Source organism: Lampetra fluviatilis, unplaced genomic scaffold, assembly GCF_964198595.1.
Source record: "Lampetra fluviatilis unplaced genomic scaffold, kcLamFluv1.1 SCAFFOLD_451, whole genome shotgun sequence".
NCBI classification, from domain to species: Eukaryota; Metazoa; Chordata; class Hyperoartia; order Petromyzontiformes; family Petromyzontidae; genus Lampetra; species Lampetra fluviatilis.
The window spans coordinates 1-21,093 of NW_027621832.1; the positions used below are offsets into that span (position 1 = coordinate 1).

The following is a 21,093-nucleotide window of genomic DNA, read 5'->3' on the forward strand; positions in this document are numbered from 1 at the left end:
CCCCACTCTCCCCCCACTCTCCCCCCACTCTCCCCCCACTCTCCCCCCCACTCTCCCCCCCACTCTCCCCCCTCTCTCCCCCCTCTCCCCACTCTCTCCCCCCTCTCCCCCCTCTCCCCCCTCTCCCCACCTCTCTCCCCCCACTCTCCCCCCACTCTCCCCCCACTCTCCCCCCACTCTCCCCCCTCTCTTCCCTCTCTCCCCCCACTCCCCCCCTCTCCCCCCTCTCCCCACTCTCCCCCACTCTCCCCCCTCTCCTCCCTATCTCTCTCCCCCCCTCTCTCCCCCCTCTCTCCCCTCTCTCCCCCCCTCTCTCCCCCCTCTCCCCCCCCTCTCCCCCCCTCTCTCCCCCCTCTCTCCCTCTCTCCCCCCTCTCCCCCCTCTCCCTCCCTACTCTCTCCCCCTCTCTCCCCCTCTCTCCCCCACTCTCCCCCCACTCTCCCCCCACTCTCCCCCTCTCTCCCCACTCTCCCCACTCTCCCCACCCTCTCCCCACTCTCTCCCTCTCTCTCCCCCCTCTCTCCCCCTCTCCCCCACTCTCCCCCCTCTCTCCCCCCTCTCTCCCCCCCTCTCTCTCCCCTCTCTCCCCTCTCTCCCCCCTCTCCCCCCCCTCTCCCCCCCCTCTCCCCCTCTCTCCCCCCTCCCCCCCCCTCTCCCTACTCTCCCCCCCCTCTCTCCCCCCACTCTCCCCCCCACTCTCCCCCTCTCTCCCCACTCTCCCCACTCTCCCCACTCTCTCCCCCCTCTCTCCCCCTCTCCCCCCACTCTCCCCCCTCTCTCCCCCTCTCTCCCCCCTCTCTCCCCCCTCTCTCCCCCCTCTCTCCCCTCTCCCCCCCTCTCCCCCCCCTCTCTCCCCTCTCTCCCCCCTCTCCCCCCTCTCTCCCCCCTCCCTTCCCTCTCCCTACTCTCTCCCCCCTCTCTCCCCCTCTCTCCCCCACTCTCCCCCCACTCTCCCCCCACTATCCCCCTCTCTCCCCACTCTCCCCACTCTCCCCACTCTCTCCCCCCTCTCTCCCCCCTCTCCCCTCTCTCCCCCCTCTCCCCACTCTCTCCCCCCTCTCTCCCCCCTCTCCCCCCACTCTCCCCCCTCTCTCCCCCCTCTCTCCCCCTCTCTCCCCCCTCTCTCCCCCCCTCTCCCCCTCTCTCCCCCCTCTCTCCCCCCTCTCTCCCCCCTCTCTCCCCCCTCTCTCCCCCCTCTCTCCCCCCTCTCTCCCCCTCTCTCCCCCCTCTCTCCCCCCTCTCCCCCCTCTCCCCCCCCTCTCCCCCCCCTCTCCCCCCCTCTCTCCCCTCTCTCCCCCCTCTCTCCCCCCTCCCCCCCTCTCCCTACTCTCTCCCCCCTCTCTCCCCCTCTCTCCCCCACTCTCCCCCCACTCTCCCCCCACTCTCCCCCTCTCTCCCACTCTCCCCACTCTCTCCCCCCTCTCTCCCCCCTCTCCCCTCTCTCCCTCCTCTCCCACTCTCTCCCCCCTTTCTCCCCCCTCTCTCCCCCCCTCTCCCCCCACACTCCCCCCACACTCCCCCCACTCTCCCCCCACTCTCCCCCCTCTCCCCCCCTCTCCCTCCCACGCAGTTAAAGTCGCGTGCTGTCCCCTGCCGCCCGCACAGACCGAGCGAGACTCCCCAGATCACTCAGTGGACATCGCTTGTCGCTGCCTGGCTCAGTTACGGTGCGAAAAAAGTCCTCCAACACCGCCAGGTGAGAGCCCTGCTGCCTTAGTCTGGCTCTGTGAGCCTCAGTGATTAACACTGAACCCTGTGGGAGCCTTAGTCTGGCTCTGTGAGCCTCAGTGATTAACACTGAACCCTGTGGGAGCCTTAGTCTGGCTCTGTGAGCCTCAGTGATTAACACTGAACCCTGTGGGAGCCTTAGTCTGGCTCTGTGAGCCTCAGTGATTAACACTGAACCCTGTGGGAGCCTTAGTCTGGCTCTGTGAGCCTCAGTGATTAACACTGAACCCTGTGGGAGCCTTAGTCTGGCTCTGTGAGCCTCAGTGATTAACACTGAACCCTGTGGGAGCCTTAGTCTGGCTCTGTGAGTCTCAGTGATTAACACTGAACCCTGTGGGAGCCTTAGTCTGGCTCTGTGAGCCTCAGTGATTAACACTGAACCCTGTGGGAGCCTTAGTCTGGCTCTGTGAGCCTCAGTGATTAACACTGAACCCTATGGGAGGGAGCCTTAGTCTGGCTCTGTGAGCCTCAGTGATTAACACTGAACCCTATGGGAGGGAGCCTTGGTCTGGCTCTGTGAGCCTCAGTGATTAACGCTGAACCCTATGGGAGGGAGCCTTGGTCTGGCTCTGTGAGCCTCAGTGATCAACACTGAACCCTGTGGGAGCCTTAGTCTGGCTCTGTGAGCCTCAGTGATTAACACTGAACCCTGTGGGAGGGAGCCTTAGTCTGGCTCTGTGAGCCTCAGTGATTAACACTAAACCCTATGTGAGGGGGAGCCTTAGTCTGGCTCTGTGAGCTTCATCCATCAACACTGAACCCTGTGGGAGGGAGCCTTAGTCTGGCTCTGTGAGCCTCAGTGATTAACACTGAACCCTGTGGGAGCCTTAGTCTGGCTCTGTGAGCCTCAGTGATTAACACCGAACCCTATGGGAGGGAGCCTTAGTCTGGCTCTGTGAGCCTCAGTGATTAACACTGAACCCTATGGGAGGGAGCCTTGGTCTGGCTCTGTGAGCCTCAGTGATTATCACTGAACCCTATGGGAGGGAGCCTTGGTCTGGCTCTGTGAGCCTCAGTGATTAACACTGAACCCTATGGGAGGGAGCCTTAGTCTGGCTCTGTGAGCCTCAGTGATTATCACTGAACCCTATGGGAGGGAGCCTTGGTCTGGCTCTGTGAGCCTCAGTGATTAACACTGAACCCTGTGGGAGGGAGCCTTAGTTTGGCTCTGTGAGCCTCATCCATCAACACTGAACCCTGTGGGAGGGAGCCTTAGTCTGGCTCTGTGAGCCTCATCCATCAACACTGAACCCTGTGGGAGGGAGCCTTAGTTTGGCTCTGTGAGCCTCATCCATCAACACTGAACCCTGTGGGAGGGAGCCGTAGTCTGGATCTGTGTATCTCTAGGAATCTCTATTAATCACTGGGTCTCTGTGTTCGTTAAGAGGATTTGGCCGTTGCTATAAATTCCCACGTGGTGATTGATGATGATGATATCAGCCACCTTGACTCCCTCGGGGTTGGGAGGGGACTTTTATTTTGAAGGGTGGCCCCGTGGGGTTGAGCGAGGAGGGGGGGCCCTTAGGGATTGGGAGGGGACTTTTATCTTGAAGGGTGGCCCCGTGGGGTTGAGCGAGGAGGGGGGGCCCTTAGGGATTGGGAGGGGACTTTTATCATGAAGGGTGGCCCCGTGGGGTTGAGGGAGGGGGGGGGGACTTTTATCTTGAAGGGTGGCCCCGTGGGGTTGAGCGAGGAGGGCGGGCCCGTAGGGATTGGGAGGGGACTTTTATCATGAAGGGTGGCCCCGTGCGGTTGAGGGAGGGGGGGGTGTCCTTCGGGGTTGGGGGGGGGACTTTTATCTTGAAGGGTGGCCCCGTGGGGTTGAGGGAGGGGAGGGGACTTTTATTTTGGAGGGTGGCCCCGTGGGGTTGAGGGAGGGGGCCTTAGGAATTGAGAGGGGACTTTTATATTGAAGGGTGGCCCCGTGGGGTTGAGCGAGGGGGGGTGGGCTCAGGGGTTGTGTGGGGACTTTTATTTTGAAGAGTGGCCCCGTGGAGTTGAGCGAGGGGGGGGGGGATCCTTAGGGGTTGGGATGGGACTTTTATTTTGAAGGGTGGCCCCGTGGGATTGAGCGAGGGGGGGCTATTAGGGGTTGGGTGGGGACTTTATTTTGAAGGGTGGTCCCATGGGGTTGAGGGAGGGGAAGGGACTTTTATTTTGAAGGGTGGCCCCGTGGGGTTCAGCGAGGGGGGGGGGCCCTTAGGGGTTGGATGGGGACTTTTATTTTGAAGGGTGGCCCCGTGGAGTTGAGGGGTGGGGACTTTTATTTTGAAGGGTGGCTCCCTGGGGTTGAGCGAGGGGAGGGGGTCCTCAGGGGTTGGGAGGGGACTTTTATTTTGAAGGGTGGCCCCGTGGGGTTGAGCGAGGAGGGGGGGCCCTTAGGGATTGGGAGGGGAATTTTATCTTGAAGGGTGGCCCCGTGGGGTTGAGGGAGGGGGGGGGGTCCTCAGGGATTGGGAGGGGACTTTTATCATGAAGGGTGGCCCCGTGGGGTTGAGGGAGGGGAGGGGACTTTTATTTTGAAGGGTGGTCCCATGGGGTTGAGGGAGGGGACTTTTATTTTGAAGGGTGGCCCCCTGGGGTTGAGGGAGGGGGGGGACTTTTATTTTGAAGGGTGGCCCCGTGGAGTTGAGCGGGGGGGGGACTTTTATTTTGAAGGGTGGCCCCGTGGTGTTGAGCGAGGGGGGGGGGGCCTTAGGGGTTGGGGGGACATTTATTTTGAAGGGTGGCCCCGTGGGGTTGAGCGAGGTTCCACCCCCCCCCCCCACTGTTGACTCTTTAAACACCGCGGGGTACGCCTGTGTGCAAGCAGAGTCAACATCACGACAATGATTTACACGGTGGTGGTGATGGTGGTGATGGTGGGGTTGGAGGAGGTGATGGTGGTGGTCATGGTGGTGGTGATGGAGATGGTGGTGGTGATGGTGGTGATGGTGGTGATGGTGGGGTTGGAGGAGGTGATGGCGGTGGTCATGGTGGTGGTGATGGAGGTGGTGATGGTGATGGTGGTGGTGATGGTGGTGATGGTGGGGTTGGAGGAGGTGATGGTGGTGGTGATGGTGGTGGTGATGGAGGTGGTGTTGGTGATGGTGGTGGTGATGGTGGTGGTGATGGTGGTGCTACTGGTGGTGGTGGTAATGGAGTTGTTGGTGATGATGATGGCGATAGTGGTGGTGCTGATGGAGGTGATGGTGGTGATGGTGGTGGTGATGGTGGTGATGGCAGTGGTGGGGTTGGAGGAGGTGGTGGTAATGGTGGCGGTGATGGTGTTGGTGATGGTGATGGTGGTGATGGTGGTGATGGAGGTGGTGGTGGTGGCGGTGATGGTGGTGCTGATGGTGGTGGCGGTGATGGTGGTGGCGGTGATGGTGCTGATGGAGGTGATGGTGGTGGTGGTGGTGATGGAGTTGTTGGTGCTGATGATGGTGATAGTGGTGGTGCTGATGGAGGTGGTGTTGGTGATGGTGGTATTGGTGATGATGGTGGCGGTGGTGTTGGTGATGGTGGTGATGATGGTGGTGGTGCTGATGGAGGTGATGGTGGTGATGGTGGCGGTGGTGTTGGTGATCGTGGTGGTGATGGTGGCGTTTCCTCCGTCCCCCAGAATGCATTGGGCTCTTCGCTGCTTGCTGCTGAGCGCCGTGATTGGCTGCCTGCACGCGACCAAGGCCAGTGGACGATTCGCGAAGGTGACGTCACCGATTCAACATCTTGGGACCGGGTCTCAGTGTCTCAGTGTCCCAGTGTCTCAGTGTCTCAGCGTCCCAGTGTCTCAGTGTCTCAGTGTCTGTCTCAGTGTCTCAGTGTCTCAGTGTCTCAGTGTCCCAGTGTCTCAGTGTCTCAGTGTCCCAGTGTCTCAGTGTCTCAGTGTCCCAGTGTCTCAGTCTCTCAGTGTCTGTCTCAGTGTCTCAGTGTCTCAGTGTCCCAGTGTCTCAGTGTCTCAGTGTCTGTCTCAGTGTCTCAGTGTCTCAGTGTCTCAGTGTCTCAGTGTCTGTCTCAGTGTCTCAGTGTCTGTCTCAGTGTCTCAGTGTCTCAGTGTCCCAGTGTCTCAGTGTCTGTCTCAGTGTCTCAGCTGTCTAGACAGTTGAGGTCTCAGTGTCCTAGTGTCCCAGTGTCCCAGTGTCCCAGTGTTCCAGTGTCTCAGTGTCTCAGTGTCCCAGTGTCTCAGTGTCTCAGTGTCCCAGTGTTCCAGTGTCTCAGTGTCTCAGTGTCTCAGTGTCCCAGTGTCTCAGTGTCTCAGTGTCCCAGTGTTCCAGTGTCTCAGTGTCTCAGTGTCTCAGTGTCCCAGCTGTCTAGACAGTTGAGGTCTCAGTGTCCTAGTGTCCCAGTGTCCCAGTGTCCCAGTGTCTCAGTGTCCCAGTGTCCCAGTGTCTCAGTGTCTCAGTGTCTCAGTGTCCCAGTGTCCCAGTGTCTCAGTGTCTGTCTCAGTGTCTCAGTGTCTGTCTCAGTGTCTCAGTGTCTGTCTCAGTGTCTCAGTGTCTCAGTGTCCCAGTGTCTCAGTGTCTGTCTCAGTGTCTCAGTGTCCCAGTGTCTCAGTGTCTGTCTCAGTGTCTCAGTGTCTCAGCTGTCTAGACAGTTGAGGTCTCAGTGTCCCAGTGTCTCAGTGTCTCAGTGTCTCAGTGTCCCAGTGTCTCAGTGTCCCAGTGTCTCAGTGTCCCAGTGTCTCAGTGTCTCAGTGTCTCAGTGTCCCAGTGTCCCAGTGTCTCAGTGTCTCAGTGTCCCAGTGTCTCAGTGTCCCAGTGTCTCAGTGTCTCAGTGGCTCAGTGTCTCAGTGTCCCAGTGTCTCAGTGTCCCAGTGTCCCAGTGTCTCAGTGTCCCAGTGTCTCAGTGTCCCAGTGTCTCAGTGTCCCAGTGTCTCAGTGTCTCAGTGTCCCAGTGTCCCAGTGTCTCAGAGTCCCAGTGTCTCAGTGTCCCAGTGTCCCAGTGTCCCAGTGTCTCAGTGCCTCAGAGTCCCAGTGTCCCAGAGTCCCAGTGTCTCAGTGTCCCAGTGTCTCAGTGTCCCAGTGTCTCAGTGTCTCAGTGGCTCAGTGTCTCAGTGTCCCAGTGTCTCAGTGTCCCAGTGTCCCAGTGTCTCAGTGTCCCAGTGTCTCAGTGTCCCAGTGTCTCAGTGTCCCAGTGTCTCAGTGTCTCAGTGTCCCAGTGTCCCAGTGTCTCAGTGTCTCAGAGTCCCAGTGTCTCAGTGTCCCAGTGTCCCAGTGTCCCAGTGTCTCAGTGTCTCAGAGTCCCAGTGTCCCAGAGTCCCAGTGTCTCAGTGTCCCAGTGTCTCAGTGTCCCAGTGTCTCAGTGTCTCAGTGTCCCAGTGTCTCAGAGTCCCAGTGTCTCAGTGTCCCAGTGTCTCAGTGTCTCAGTGTCCCAGTGTCTCAGTGTCTCAGTGTCCCAGTGTTCCAGTGTCTCAGTGTCTCAGTGTCTCAGTGTCCCAGCTGTCTAGACAGTTGAGGTCTCAGTGTCCTAGTGTCCCAGTGTCCCAGTGTCTCAGTGTCCCAGTGTCCCAGTGTCTCAGTGTCTCAGTGTCTCAGTGTCCCAGTGTCCCAGTGTCTCAGTGTCTGTCTCAGTGTCTCAGTGTCTGTCTCAGTGTCTCAGTGTCTGTCTCAGTGTCTCAGTGTCTCAGTGTCCCAGTGTCTCAGTGTCTGTCTCAGTGTCTCAGTGTCCCAGTGTCTCAGTGTCTGTCTCAGTGTCTCAGTGTCTCAGCTGTCTAGACAGTTGAGGTCTCAGTGTCCCAGTGTCTCAGTGTCTCAGTGTCTCAGTGTCCCAGTGTCTCAGTGTCCCAGTGTCTCAGTGTCCCAGTGTCTCAGTGTCTCAGTGTCTCAGTGTCCCAGTGTCCCAGTGTCTCAGTGTCTCAGTGTCCCAGTGTCTCAGTGTCCCAGTGTCTCAGTGTCTCAGTGGCTCAGTGTCTCAGTGTCCCAGTGTCTCAGTGTCCCAGTGTCCCAGTGTCTCAGGGTCCCAGTGTCTCAGTGTCCCAGTGTCTCAGTGTCCCAGTGTCTCAGTGTCTCAGTGTCCCAGTGTCCCAGTGTCTCAGTGTCTCAGAGTCCCAGTGTCTCAGTGTCCCAGTGTCCCAGTGTCCCAGTGTCTCAGTGTCTCAGAGTCCCAGTGTCCCAGAGTCCCAGTGTCTCAGTGTCCCAGTGTCTCAGTGTCCCAGTGTCTCAGTGTCTCAGTGGCTCAGTGTCTCAGTGTCCCAGTGTCTCAGTGTCCCAGTGTCCCAGTGTCTCAGTGTCCCAGTGTCTCAGTGTCCCAGTGTCCCAGTGTCTCAGTGTCTCAGAGTCCCAGTGTCTCAGTGTCCCAGTGTCCCAGTGTCTCAGTGTCCCAGTGTCCCAGTGTCCCAGTGTCTCAGTGTCTCAGAGTCCCAGTGTCCCAGAGTCCCAGTGTCTCAGTGTCCCAGTGTCTCAGTGTCCCAGTGTCTCAGTGTCTCAGTGTCCCAGTGTCTCAGAGTCCCAGTGTCTCAGTGTCCCAGTGTCTCAGTGTCTCAGTGTCCCAGTGTCTCAGTGTCTCAGTGTCCCAGTGTCCCAGTGTCTCAGTGTCTCAGTGTCCCAGTGTCCCAGTGTCTCAGTGTCTCAGAGTCCCAGTGTCTCAGTGTCCCAGTGTCCCAGTGTCCCAGTGTCTCAGTGTCTCAGAGTCCCAGTGTCCCAGAGTCCCAGTGTCTCAGTGTCCCAGTGTCTCAGTGTCCCAGTGTCTCAGTGTCTCAGTGTCCCAGTGTCTCAGAGTCCCAGTGTCTCAGTGTCCCAGTGTCTCAGTGTCTCAGTGTCCCAGTGTCTCAGTGTCTCAGTGTCCCAGTGTCCCAGAGTCTCAGTGTCTAGACAGCTGAGACCGTGTCTCAGTGTCTCAGTGTCTGAGGTTGTAGTTTTATCAACTCATGCCGTCTCTTCTCTTTTATATTTCCCCAGAAGGATGACGTCCCCAAAGCAAAGGAAACCCAAGGTACATTCAAAGGCCTCTAGCAGGGCTGTAGGGGAAAGCGATGTTAGCTAGTGAGTAGCAGCAGTGTCTATGTACTACACACACCACACAGAGACCCACAGACTCACCACACAGAGATCCATAGACTCACCACACAGAGACCCACAGACTCACCATACAGAGACCCACAGACACACCACACAGAGACCCACAGACTCACCATACAGAGACCCACAGACTCACCACACAGAGACCCACAGACTCACCACACAGAGACCCACAGACTCACCACACAGAGACCCACAGACTCACCACACAGAGACCCACAGACTCATCACACAGAGACCCACAGACTCACCACACAGAGACCCACAGACTCACCACACAGAGACCCACAGACTCACCACACAGAGACCCACAGACTCACCACACAGAGACCCACAGACTCAACACACAGAGACCCACAGACTCACCACACAGAGACCCACAGACTCACCACACAGAGACCCACAGACTCACCACACAGAGATCCATAGACTCACCACACAGAGACCCACAGACTCACCACACAGAGACCCACAGACTCAACACACAGATACCCACAGACTCACCACACAGAGACCCACAGACTCACCACACAGAGATCCATAGACTCACCACACAGAGACCACAGACTCACCACACAGAGACCCACAGACTCAACACACAGAGACCCACAGACTCACCACACAGAGACCCACAGACTCACCACACAGAGACCCACAGACTCACCACACAGAGACCCACAGACTCAACACACAGAGACCCACAGACTCACCACACAGAGACCCACAGACTCACCACACAGAGATCCATAGACTCACCACACAGAGACCCACAGACTCACCACACAGAGACCCACAGACTCATCACACAGAGACCCACAGACTCAACACACAGAGACCCACAGACTCACCACACAGAGACCCACAGACTCACTACACAGAGACCCACAGACTCACCACACAGAGACCCACAGACTCACCACACAGAGACTCACAGACTCATCACATAGAGACCCACAGACTCACCACACAGAGACCCATAGACTCATCACACAGAGACCCACAGACTCACCACACAGAGACCCACAGACTCACCACACAGAGACCCATAGACTCACCACACAGAGACCCACAGACTCACCACACAGAGACCCACAGACTTACCACACAGAGACCCATAGACTCACCACACAGAGACCCATAGACCTACCACACAGAGACCCATAGACTCACCACACAGAGACCCACAGACTCACCACACAGAGACCCACAGACTTACCACACAGAGACCCATAGACTCACCACACAGAGACCCATAGACTCACCACACAGAGACCCACAGACTCACCACACAGAGACCCATAGACTCACCACACAGAGACCCACAGACTCACCACACAGAGACCCATAGACTCACCACACAGACCCACAGACTCACCACACAGAGACCCACAGACTCATCACACAGAGACCCACAGACTCACCACACAGAGACCCACAAACTAACCACACGGAGACTTATAGACTCACCACAGAGAGACCCACAGACTCACCACACAGAGACCCACAGACTCACCACACAGAGACCCACAGACTCACCACACAGAGACCCACAGACTCACCACACAGAGACCCATAGACTCACAATAGACTCATAGACTCACCACATAGAGACCCATAGACTCACCACACAAAGACAGGCTCACCATAGAGACCCATAGACTCACAATAGACCCACAGACTCACCACAGAGACCCCTAGACTCACCACACAGAGACTTATAGACTCACCACACAGAGACCCACAGACTCACCACACAGAGACCCACAGACTCACCACACAGAGACCCACAGACTCACCACACAGAGACCCATAGACTCACCACACAGAGACCCACAGACTCACCACACAGAGACCCACAGACTCACCACACAGAGACCCACAGGCTCACCACACAGTGACCCATAGACTCACCACACAGAGACCCACAGACTCACCACACAGACCCACAGACTCACGACACACAGACCCACAGACTCACCACACAGAGACCCATAGACTCACAATAGACTCATAGACTCACCACATAGAGACCCATAGACTCACCACACAAAGACAGGCTCACCATAGAGACCCATAGACTCACAATAGACCCACAGACTCACCACAGAGACCCCTAGACTCACCACACAGAGACTTATATACTCACCACACAGAGACCCACAGACTCACCACACAGAGACCCACAGACTCACCACACAGAGACCCATAGACTCACAATAGACTCACAGACTCACCACACAGAGACCCACAGACTCATCACACAGAGACCCTTAGACTCACCACACAGACCCACAGACTCACCACACAGAGACCCACAGACTCACCACACAGAGACCCACAGACTCACCACACAGAGACCCATAGACTCACCACACAGAGACCCACAGACTCACCACACAGAGACCCATAGACTCACCACACAGACCCACTACTCCCCCACTCCCTCCCTCCCCCCCACACCCCCCCTGCCCCCACCCCCTTGCTCCCTCCTCCCCTCCCCCAGAAGCCGCCTGTGACGTGTCCGTAGCGCCCAGCCCACAGGAGGTGGAGCGTGTCGTGGAGGCCATCTTGGAGCTAGGCCTCAGCCTGTTCCGCGTGCTGGACAGCGCCCTGCCTCCCACCACCAACATCCTCATCTCGCCAGTCAGCGTCGCCATGGTGCTCGCCAACATCGCCCTGGGTAGCGCCTCTCACACCTAGGCCTCCTCATCCTCTCACCCTAGGCCTCATCCTCTCACCCTAGGCCTCATCCTCTCACCCTAGGCCTCATCCTCTCACACCTAGGCCTCATCCTCTCACCCTAGGCCTCATCCTCTCACCCTAGGCCTCATCCTCTCACCCTAGGCCTCATCCTCTCACCCTAGGCCTCATCCTCTCACCCTAGGCCTCATCCTCTCACCCTAGGCCTCATCATCTCACCCTAGGCCTCATCCTCTCACCCTAGGCCTCCTCATCCTCTTACCCTAGGCCTCATCCTCTCACACCTAGGCCTCATCCTCTCATCCTAGGCCTCATCCTCTCACCCTAGGCCTCATCCTCTCACACCTAGGCCTCATCCTCTCACCCTAGGCCTCATCCTCTCACCCTAGGCCTCATCCTCTCACCCTAGGCCTTATCCTCTCACCCTAGGCCTCATCCTCTCACCCTAGGCCTCATCCTCTCACCCTAGGCCTCATCCTCTCACCCTAGGCCTCATCCTCTCACCCTAGGCCTCCTCATCCTCTTACCCTAGGCCTCATCCTCTCACCCTAGGCCTCATCCTCTCACCCTAGGCCTCATTCTCTCACCCTAGGCCTCATCCTCTCACACCTAGGCCTCATCCTCTCACCCTAGGCCTCATCCTCTCACCCTAGGCCTCATCCTCTCACCCTAGGCCTCATCCTCTCACCCTAGGCCTCCTCATCCCAGAGGTCGCAAACGGGTTTGATTCCTTACCCGTACCCTACCCGAAATGAGTGACAAACGGTGAATCACCAGTGACTCACGGCCTACCCTTACCCGGCCGCACCAGGGTCGTAAACTGGTACCCATACCTGGCCGGGTACGGGTACCTGTTCCCTACCCGTACCGTACCCGAAATGAGTGACAAATAGTGACTCACCAGTGACTCACGGCCTACCCGTACCCGTACCCGGCCGCACCAGGGTCGCAAACGGCTTCCTGTACCCGGCGTACCCGTACCCGGCCGGGTATGGGTAGGGTACGGGTATCGGGTACCCGATTGTGACCTCTGGGATGAAGCCATGTTGCAGGCGCGGGTGGGTTGATTCTAGGAACTTGAATTGTGAGAAGAGACAAGACGTTGGGAAATGAGTGACAATCACGGTGACTCACCAGTGACTCACGGCCTACCCGTACCCGGCCGCACCAGGGTCGCAAACTGGTACCCGTACCTGGCCGGGTACGGGTACCTGTTCCCTACCCGAAATGAGTGACAAATGGTGACTCACCAGTGACTCACGGCCTACCCGTACCCGTACCCGGCCACACCAGGGTCACAAACGGCTACCCGTACCCGGCCGGGTACGGGTAGCCGGGTATCGGGTAGGGTACGGGTATCGGGTAGGGTACGGGTATCGGGTAGGGTACGGGTATTGGGTAGGGTATGGGGTAGGGTACGGGTATCTGGTAGGGTACGGGTATCGGGTAGGGTACGGGTATCAGGTAGGGTACGGGTATCGGGTAGGGTACGGGTATCGGGTAGGGTATGGGGTAGGGTACGGGTATCTGGTAGGGTACGGGTATCGGGTAGGGTACGGGTATCAGGTAGGGTACGGGTATCGGGTAGGGTATGGGGTAGGGTACGAGTATCTGGTAGGGTACGGGTATCGGGTAGGGTACGGGTATCGGGTAGGGTATGGGGTAGGGTACGAGTATCTGGTAGGGTACGGGTATCAGGTACCCGGTTGCGACCTCTGCCTCATCCTCACTCCTAGACCTCCTCATCCTCCCACTCTCCCTCTCTCCCTTCCTCGGCTCCGGGGAGGGGGGGTGGGATGATGTAGTGCGGTCGCCGACAGTCAGATGCTACGGCCACGACCCCCCAGAGGCCACCAAGGAGAGCGCGGGGGCCGTGGCCTGGCAGAGGCCTGGTAGAGGCCCGGTAGAGGCCTGGCAGAGGCTCGGCAGAGGCTCGGCAAAGGCTCGGCAAAGTGCCGGCAAAGCCCGCGCCACGGAGACGAGACGGCCGCCGCCGCCGCTGGAGGTGTTGCAAGGCGAGCGGGGACCCCCCGCGGCGGCTACTTGGGCACAGGAGGCCACGGCGCACCGTGTGTGTGGACCGGATTGGCTGTTATCCTTGGGCCATGGTTCGTTCGGTGAAGTCACGTAGATAGAAAATCTAAATTAGAATGAAATTTGTATGAAAATAAATTTTATTATTTTTTTATTATTTTAATTTCTTATTTTTGAAAACGTGTCTCCCTCCTCCTCTTCTTCATCCTCCTCCATCTTCATCCTCCTGCTCCTCCTCTTGCACCACCGCAAGGCCACTTGTCAAACCTCTCACAGCCTCCACCGCGGTACTGCCGATGGTGCCGCTGCTGGTGACGGTGGTGACGGTGGTGGTGGCGGTGGTGACGGTGGTGATGGTGATGGTGGTGACGGTGGTGGCAGTGGTGACGGTGACAGTGATGGTGGTGGTGACGGTGGTGACGGTGGTGACGGTGGTGGTGATGGTGGTGGCGGTGGTGACGGTGGTGATGGTGATGGTGGTGACGGTGGTGGCAGTGGTGACGGTGACAGTGATGGTGACGGTGATGGTGGTGACGGTGGTGACGGTGATGGTGGTGACGGTGACGGTGATGGTGGTGACGGTGGTGACGGTGGTGACGGTGATGGTGGTGACGGTGACGGTGGTGATGGTGATGGTGGTGACGGTGATGGTGATGATGGTGGTGGTGATGATGGTGGTGATGATGATGGTGGTGATGTTGGTGACGTCCCAGGAGCCGAGGGTGAGACCAAGCGGGAGCTGCTGGACCTTCTCGCCCTCCGTGACGACTGCGACCACCGCATCCTGCGCTTCGTGTTCGGCACGCTCGCACAGGAGACAACCGCAGTGGCTTCTCACATCTTCCTGCGTCAAGGTGACACCACCAACACCACCAACACCACCAACACCACCATCAACAACAACACCAACACCATCAACACCACCACCAACACCACCACCAACACCAACACCACCACCACCACCACCAACACCACCAACACCAACACCACCACCACCATCAACACCACCACCAACACCACCACCAACACCACCACCACCAACACCAACACCACCACCACCATCACCACCACCACCACGACCGCCACTATCACCGCCATCACCGCCATCACCACCCCCACCACCGCCACCACCACCACCAACACCAACTCCACCACCACCACCAACACCACCAACACCACCACCAACACCACCACCACCACGACCGCCACCATCACCACCATCACCACCACCACCACCACCGCCACCAACACCACCACCACGACCGCCACCATCGCCACCACCACCGCTATCACCACCACCGCCACCATCACCACCATCACCACCACCAACACCACCACCAACACCATCACCACCACCAACACCACCACCACCACCAACACCACCAACACCACAACCTCCACCACCACCGCCGCCACCGCCACCACCACGATGATGATGAAGATGACGATGATGACGACGATGATGGTGACAATGACGATGATGACGACGACGATGACGATGATGTCGACGATGATGATGACGATGACGACAATGACGATGATGACGACGACGATGATGTCGACGATGATGACAACGATGATGACGACGATCATGTTGATGATGACGTTGACGACAATGACGATGATGACGATGACGACGACGATGACGACGATGACGACGATGATGATGACGATGATGACGACGACGACGACGATGATGACGACGATGATGACGATGACGACGATCACGTTGATGATGACGTTGACGATGACGACGATGATGACGACGATCACGTTGACGATGACGTTGACGATGACGACGATGATGACGACGATCACGTTGACGATGACGTTGACGACGACGACGATGATGACGATGACGACGATGATGACGACGATCACGTTGACGACGACGTTGACGACGATGATGATGACGATGATGATGACGACGACGATGACGACGATCACGTTGACGATGACGTTGACGATGACGACAATGACGACAATGACGTCGATGATGACGACGACGTCAACGACGACGATGTTAACGACTTCACCGCCCGCCCGCCCGCCCTCAGCGCACATCAAGCCGGGCTTCCGCTCCCGGCTGGCCACGTTCTACGGCACGGGCAGCAGCGAGCTGAACGGCACCGCCGACGAAGACGCGCGCCGCGTGAACGAGTGGGCGCTGAGGAAGACGGGGCGACGCGTCGGGGACCTCGTCACGGGGCTCGGGGCAGACACGCGCCTCCTGCTACTCAGCGCTCTCTACTTCAAGGGTGAGGGGGGAGGGGGGGAGGGGGGAGGGTAACCCGTTTGCGACCCTGGTGCGGCCGGGTACGGGTAGGCCGTGAGTCACTGGTGAGTCACCGTGATTGTCACTCATTTCCCAACGTCTTGTCTCTTCTCACAATTCAAGTTCCTAGAATCAACCCACCCGCGCCTGCAACACGGCTTCATCCCAGAGGTCGCAATCAGGTACCCGGCCGGGTACGGGTAGGGTACAGGTACTGCCGGGTACAGGTAGGGTACAGGTACGGCCGGGTACGGGTACGGGTAGGGTACCCGTTTGCGACCCTGGTGCGGCCGGGTACGGGTACGGGTAAGGAATCAAAACCCAAACTTAATTCGGAGTTTTCGTGACTGCAGGAATTATTATTTTTAAACCTGACGACGATTGCTTGTGTTGCAATCGAAACGCCGTGTGGCTAGTATTTAATTTAATTTATTATTTTATCTTCATACGTCACTTTACCGAAAGAACCAAATAATGAATCGAAACCCGTTTGCGACCTCTGCCCCTCACCGACCTACCCTCTGTGCTGCCCTCACTGACTCTCCCTCTGTGCCCGCTGGACGTTGCAGGCGAGTGGAAGACGAAATTCAACGTCGAGAACACGGTGCCGAGGCAGTTCCTGCTGCCGATGGGGCAGACGAAGATGGTGGAGATGGTCCACGCCTCGTCCTATCCCTTCCGCATCAAGGACCTCTTTCCCTACCAGGTGAGATTCACGCAGGCTTCGGCCTGGTCTCAGTGGGGCTCCCGTCTCTACCGAGGTGAGATTCACGCAGGCTTCGGCCTGGTCTCAGTGGGGCTCCCGTCTCTACCGAGGTGGGAGTCTCACAGGCTTCGGCCTGGTCTCAGTGGGGCTCTCGTCCCTACCGAGGTGAGAGACTTGCAGGCTTCAGGCCTGGCCTCAGTGGGGCTCTCGTCCCTACCGAGGTGGGAGACTCACAAGCTTCGGCCTGGTCTCAGTGGGGCTCTCGTCCCTACCGAGGTGAGAGTCTCGCAGGCTTCGGCCTGGTGTCAGTGGGGCTCCCGTCTCTACCGAGGTGGGAGTCTCGCAGGCTTCGGCCTGGTGTCAGTGGGGCTCTCGTCCCTACCGAGGTGAGAGTCTCGCAGGCTTCGGCCTGGTGTCAGTGGGGCTCCCGTCTCTACCGAGGTGGGAGTCTCGCAGGCTTCGGCCTGGTGTCAGTGGGGCTCTCGTCCCTACCGAGGTGAGAGTCTCGCAGGCTTCGGCCTGGTGTCAGTGGGGCTCTCGTCCCTACCGAGGTGAGAGTCTCGCAGGCTTCGGCCTGGTGTCAGTGGGGCTCCCGTCTCTACCGAGGTGGGAGACTCACAAGCTTCGGCCTGGTCTCAGTGGGGCTCTCATCCCTACCAGGTGAGATTCACGCAGGCTTCGGCCTGGTATCAGTGGGGCTCTCGTCCCTAACAAAGTGGGAGACTGGCAGGCTTCAGGCCTAGTCTCAGTGGGGCTCTCGACCCTAGCAAAGTCACGCAGGCTTCTGGTGGACACTCAAAACGGAACCCGCAAAAGTGAATGTGACAGAGCTGCTCCTGAGATCCATTCTTGATCCTGTGACCTCCCTCCCTCAATCCCCCCACCTCCCCCACCTCCCTCCCTCCCTCGACCTCCCCCCCCACCTCCCCCCACCTCCCCCACCTCCCTCCACCCCACCCACCTCCCCCCCCCCTCCCCCTCCCTCTCTCCCCCTCTCCCTCCCCCCACCTCCCTCCCCCTCCCTCTCCCTCCCTCCCTCCCTCTCCCTCCCCCACCCCACCACCACCCCCCACCTCCCCCACCCCCCCCTGACCTCCCCCCACCTCCAGTTTGCCGAGTTCCCCTTCTGCAAGAACTCCAGCCTGGTGACGGTGACCTCGGCGGACTCGGACGAGGACTTCCGCGCCATGCAGACCAACATCCGCGCCGCAGACTTCCGTGCCGGCCTCAGCAACATGAAGGACGTGGAGATGTCCGTGGCCATCCCCAAGGTGACGCTACGGGAGAAGGTGGAGCTCACGCGGGCCCTGCACAGCATGGGTAGGTGGTGTCGTGCTGGTGGTGGTGGATGTTGTGGTGGTTGTGGTGGAGGTGGTGGTGGTGGTTGTGGTGGTGGTGGTGGTGGTGGTGGAGATGTCCGTGGCCATCCCCAAGGTGACGCTACGGGAGAAGGTGGAGCTCACGCGGGCCCTGCACAGCATGGGTAGGTGGTGTCGTGCTGGTGGTGGTGGATGTTGTGGTGGTTGTGGTGGAGGTGGTGGTGGTGGTTGTGGTGGTGGTGGTGGTGGTGGTGGAGATGTCCGTGGCCATCCCCAAGGTGACGCTACGGGAGAAGGTGGAGCTCACGTGGGCCCTGCACAGCATGGGTAGGTGGTGTCGTGCTGGTGGTGGTGGATGTTGTGGTGGTTGTGGTGGAGGTGGTGGTGGTGGTTGTGGTGGTGGTGGTGGTGGTGGTGGAGATGTCCGTGGCCATCCCCAAGGTGACGCTACGGGAGAAGGTGGAGCTCACGCGGGCCCTGCACAGCATGGGTAGGTGGTGTCGTGCTGGTGGTGGTGGATGTTGTGGTGGTTGTGGTGGAGGTGGTGGTGGTGGTTGTGGTGGTGGTGGTGGTGGTGGAGATGTCCGTGGCCATCCCCAAGGTGACGCTACGGGAGAAGGTGGAGCTCACGCGGGCCCTGCACAGCATGGGTAGGTGGTGTCGTGCTGGTGGTGGTGGATGTTGTGGTGGTTGTGGTGGAGGTGGTGGTGGTGGTTGTGGTGGTGGTGGTGGTGGTGGAGATGTCCGTGGCCATCCCCAAGGTGACGCTGCGGGAGAAGGTGGAGCTCACGCGGGCCCTGCACAGCATGGGTAGGTGGTGTCGTGCTGGTGGTGGTGGTGGTGGTGGTCAGGTGTCGTGGTGGTGGTGGTCAGGTGTGGTTGTGGTCAGGTGTGGTGGTCAGGTGTGGTGGTGGTGGTCAGGTGTGGTGGTGGTCAGGTGTGGTGGTGGTTGTGGTGGTAGTCAGGTGTGGTGGTGGTTGTGGTCAGGTGTGGTGGTGGTTGTGGTGGTGGTAGTGATGGTTGTGGTGGTGGTCAGGTGTGGTGGTGGTGGTTGTGGTGGTGGTGGTCAGGTGTGGTGGTGGTGGTCAGGTGTGGTGGTGGTCAGGTGTGGTGGTGGTTGTGGTGGTAGTCAGGTGTGGTGGTGGTTGTGGTCAGGTGTGGTGGTGGTTGTGGTGGTGGTAGTGATGGTTGTGGTGGTGGTCAGGTGTGGTGGTGGTGGTTGTGGTGGTGGTGGTCAGGTGTGGTGGTGGTGGTCAGGTGTGGTGGTGGTCAGGTGTGGTGGTGGTTGTGGTGGTAGTCACTCACCACCACCACCCCACTCATCACCACCACCACTCACCACCACACTCACCACCACCCTCACCACTACACTCACTCACCACCACCACACTCACCACCATCACCGCCACCACCACCCTCACTCACCACCACACTCACTCACCACCACCACCCCACTCATCACCACCCCACTCACCACCACCACTCACCACCACCCTCACCACCCCACTCACTCACCACCACCCCCACCACCCCACTCACTCACCACCACCCCCACCACCCCACTCACTCACCACCACCCCCACCACCCCACTCACTCACCACCACACTCACTCACCACCACACTCACTCACCACCACCCCATCACTACCCTACTCACCACCACCCCCACCACCACCACCCTCACTCACCACCACCACTCACCACCACCCTCACCACCACACTCACCACCACACTCACCACCACACTCACTCAACACCATCACCACCACTCACCACACTCACCACCACACTCACCACCACACTCACTCACCACCACCACACTCACCACCACACTCACTCAACACCATCACCACCACTCACCACACTCACCACCACTCACCACCACACTCACCACCACACTCACTCACCACCACTCACCACCACACTCACCACCACACTCACTCACCACCACCACACTCACCACCATCACCACCACCACCACCACTCACCACCACACTCACCACCACACTCACTCACCACCACCACACTCACCACCATCACCACCACCACCACCACTCACCACCACACTCACCACCACACTCACTCACCACCATCACCACCACCACCACTCACCACCACACTCACCACCACACTCACCACCACCCTCAATCACCACCACACTCACCACCACCACTCACCACACTCACCACCACCACTCACCACACTCACCACCACCACTCACCACCACCCTCAATCACCACCACCACCACACTCACCACCCTACTCACCACCTTCCCCCCACCTTTCCCTTCCCCCACCCACCCCCCCACCCTCCCCCCACCCTTCCCACCCTCCCCCCACCCTGCCCCCCCCCACCCTCCCCCCACCCTCTCCACCCCCCACCTTTCCCTCCCCACCCACTCCCACCCACTCCCCACCCTCCCCCACCCTCCCCCACCCACCCCCCACCCACCCCATCCTCCCCCACCTTTCCCTCCCCACCCTCCCCCACCCACCCCCCACCCACCCCATCCTCCCCCACCTTTCCCTCCCCATCCTCCCCCCACCCTCCCCCACCCACCCCCCACCCACCCCCCACCCCCCACCCTCCCCCCACCCTCCCCCACCCTCCCACCCCCCCCACCCCCTCTCCGCCCACAGCCCCCAAGCCGCTGACCCACCTCCTCTCTCCCGCCGCCGACCTCGGCGGTCTCTCCGCGGAGCCGCTGGCGGTGTCCGACGTTTCGCACTCGGCCTTCCTGCGCCTGGACGAGGCGGGGGTGGAGGCGGCCGCGGCCACGGCGGCCGCGGCGAGCCGCAGTCTGCGAGAGGTGGCGCTTGAGCGGCCATTCCTGTTCCTGCTCAGGGACCAGCCCCCCATTGGGGGGCCCGTGGGGGCAGGAGGAGGGGGAGGAGGGGGGCTCCCGCTGTTGCTGGGAAGGATCGTTGACCCGGCACCCGATGTTCCAGCGCGGAGCGGGGAGGTGTGATTGGTGGTGGTGGTGGTGGGGGGTGTGGTGGTGGTGGTGGTGGTGGCGGTGGTGGCGGTGGTGGGGGGAGGTGGTGGTGGTGGGGGGGGTGGTGGTGGGGGTGGTGGGGGTGGTGATGGGGGTGGTGGTGGTGGGGGTGGTGGTGGTGGGGGGTGTGGTGGTGGTGGTGGTGGTGGCGGTGGTGGCGGTGGTGGGGGGAGGTGGTGGTGGTGGGGGGGGTGGTGGTGGGGGTGGTGGGGGTGGTGGGGGTGGTGGTGGGGGTGGTGGTGGACTCACCACACAGAGACCCACAGACTCACCACACAGAGACCCACAGACTCGTCACACAGAGACCCACAGACTCACCACACAGAGACCCATAGACT

General features: G+C 59.6%; 1 protein-coding gene across 1 annotated transcript; it reads left to right on the forward strand.

The window, feature by feature from the left end:
- Positions 1 to 1,616: 1,616 nt before the first annotated feature.
- LOC144955763 (alpha-2-antiplasmin-like) lies at positions 1,617 to 20,728 on the forward strand. Its single transcript, XM_078885894.1, has 9 exons — positions 1,617 to 1,696; positions 5,333 to 5,417; positions 8,607 to 8,640; positions 11,230 to 11,406; positions 14,174 to 14,314; positions 15,518 to 15,718; positions 16,305 to 16,441; positions 17,551 to 17,761; positions 20,400 to 20,728. Exons 2-9 carry the CDS (start codon positions 5,334 to 5,336, stop codon positions 20,726 to 20,728), a joined length of 1,314 nt encoding a protein of 437 aa, XP_078742020.1. The 5' UTR covers positions 1,617 to 1,696; position 5,333.
- Positions 20,729 to 21,093: the final 365 nt, after the last annotated feature.

Bases quoted from the DNA above. Each gene is read 5' to 3' on its own strand.
- LOC144955763 (XM_078885894.1), top strand. From the start codon at position 5,334: ATGCATTGGGCTCTTCGCTGCTTGCTGCTGAGCGCCGTGATTGGCTGC. The intron at 11,407-14,173 runs GTAGCGCCTCTC...GTGACGTCCCAG, and splicing joins GCTCGCCAACATCGCCCTGG to GAGCCGAGGGTGAGACCAAG. The intron at 14,315-15,517 runs GTGACACCACCA...GCCCGCCCTCAG, and splicing joins TCACATCTTCCTGCGTCAAG to CGCACATCAAGCCGGGCTTC.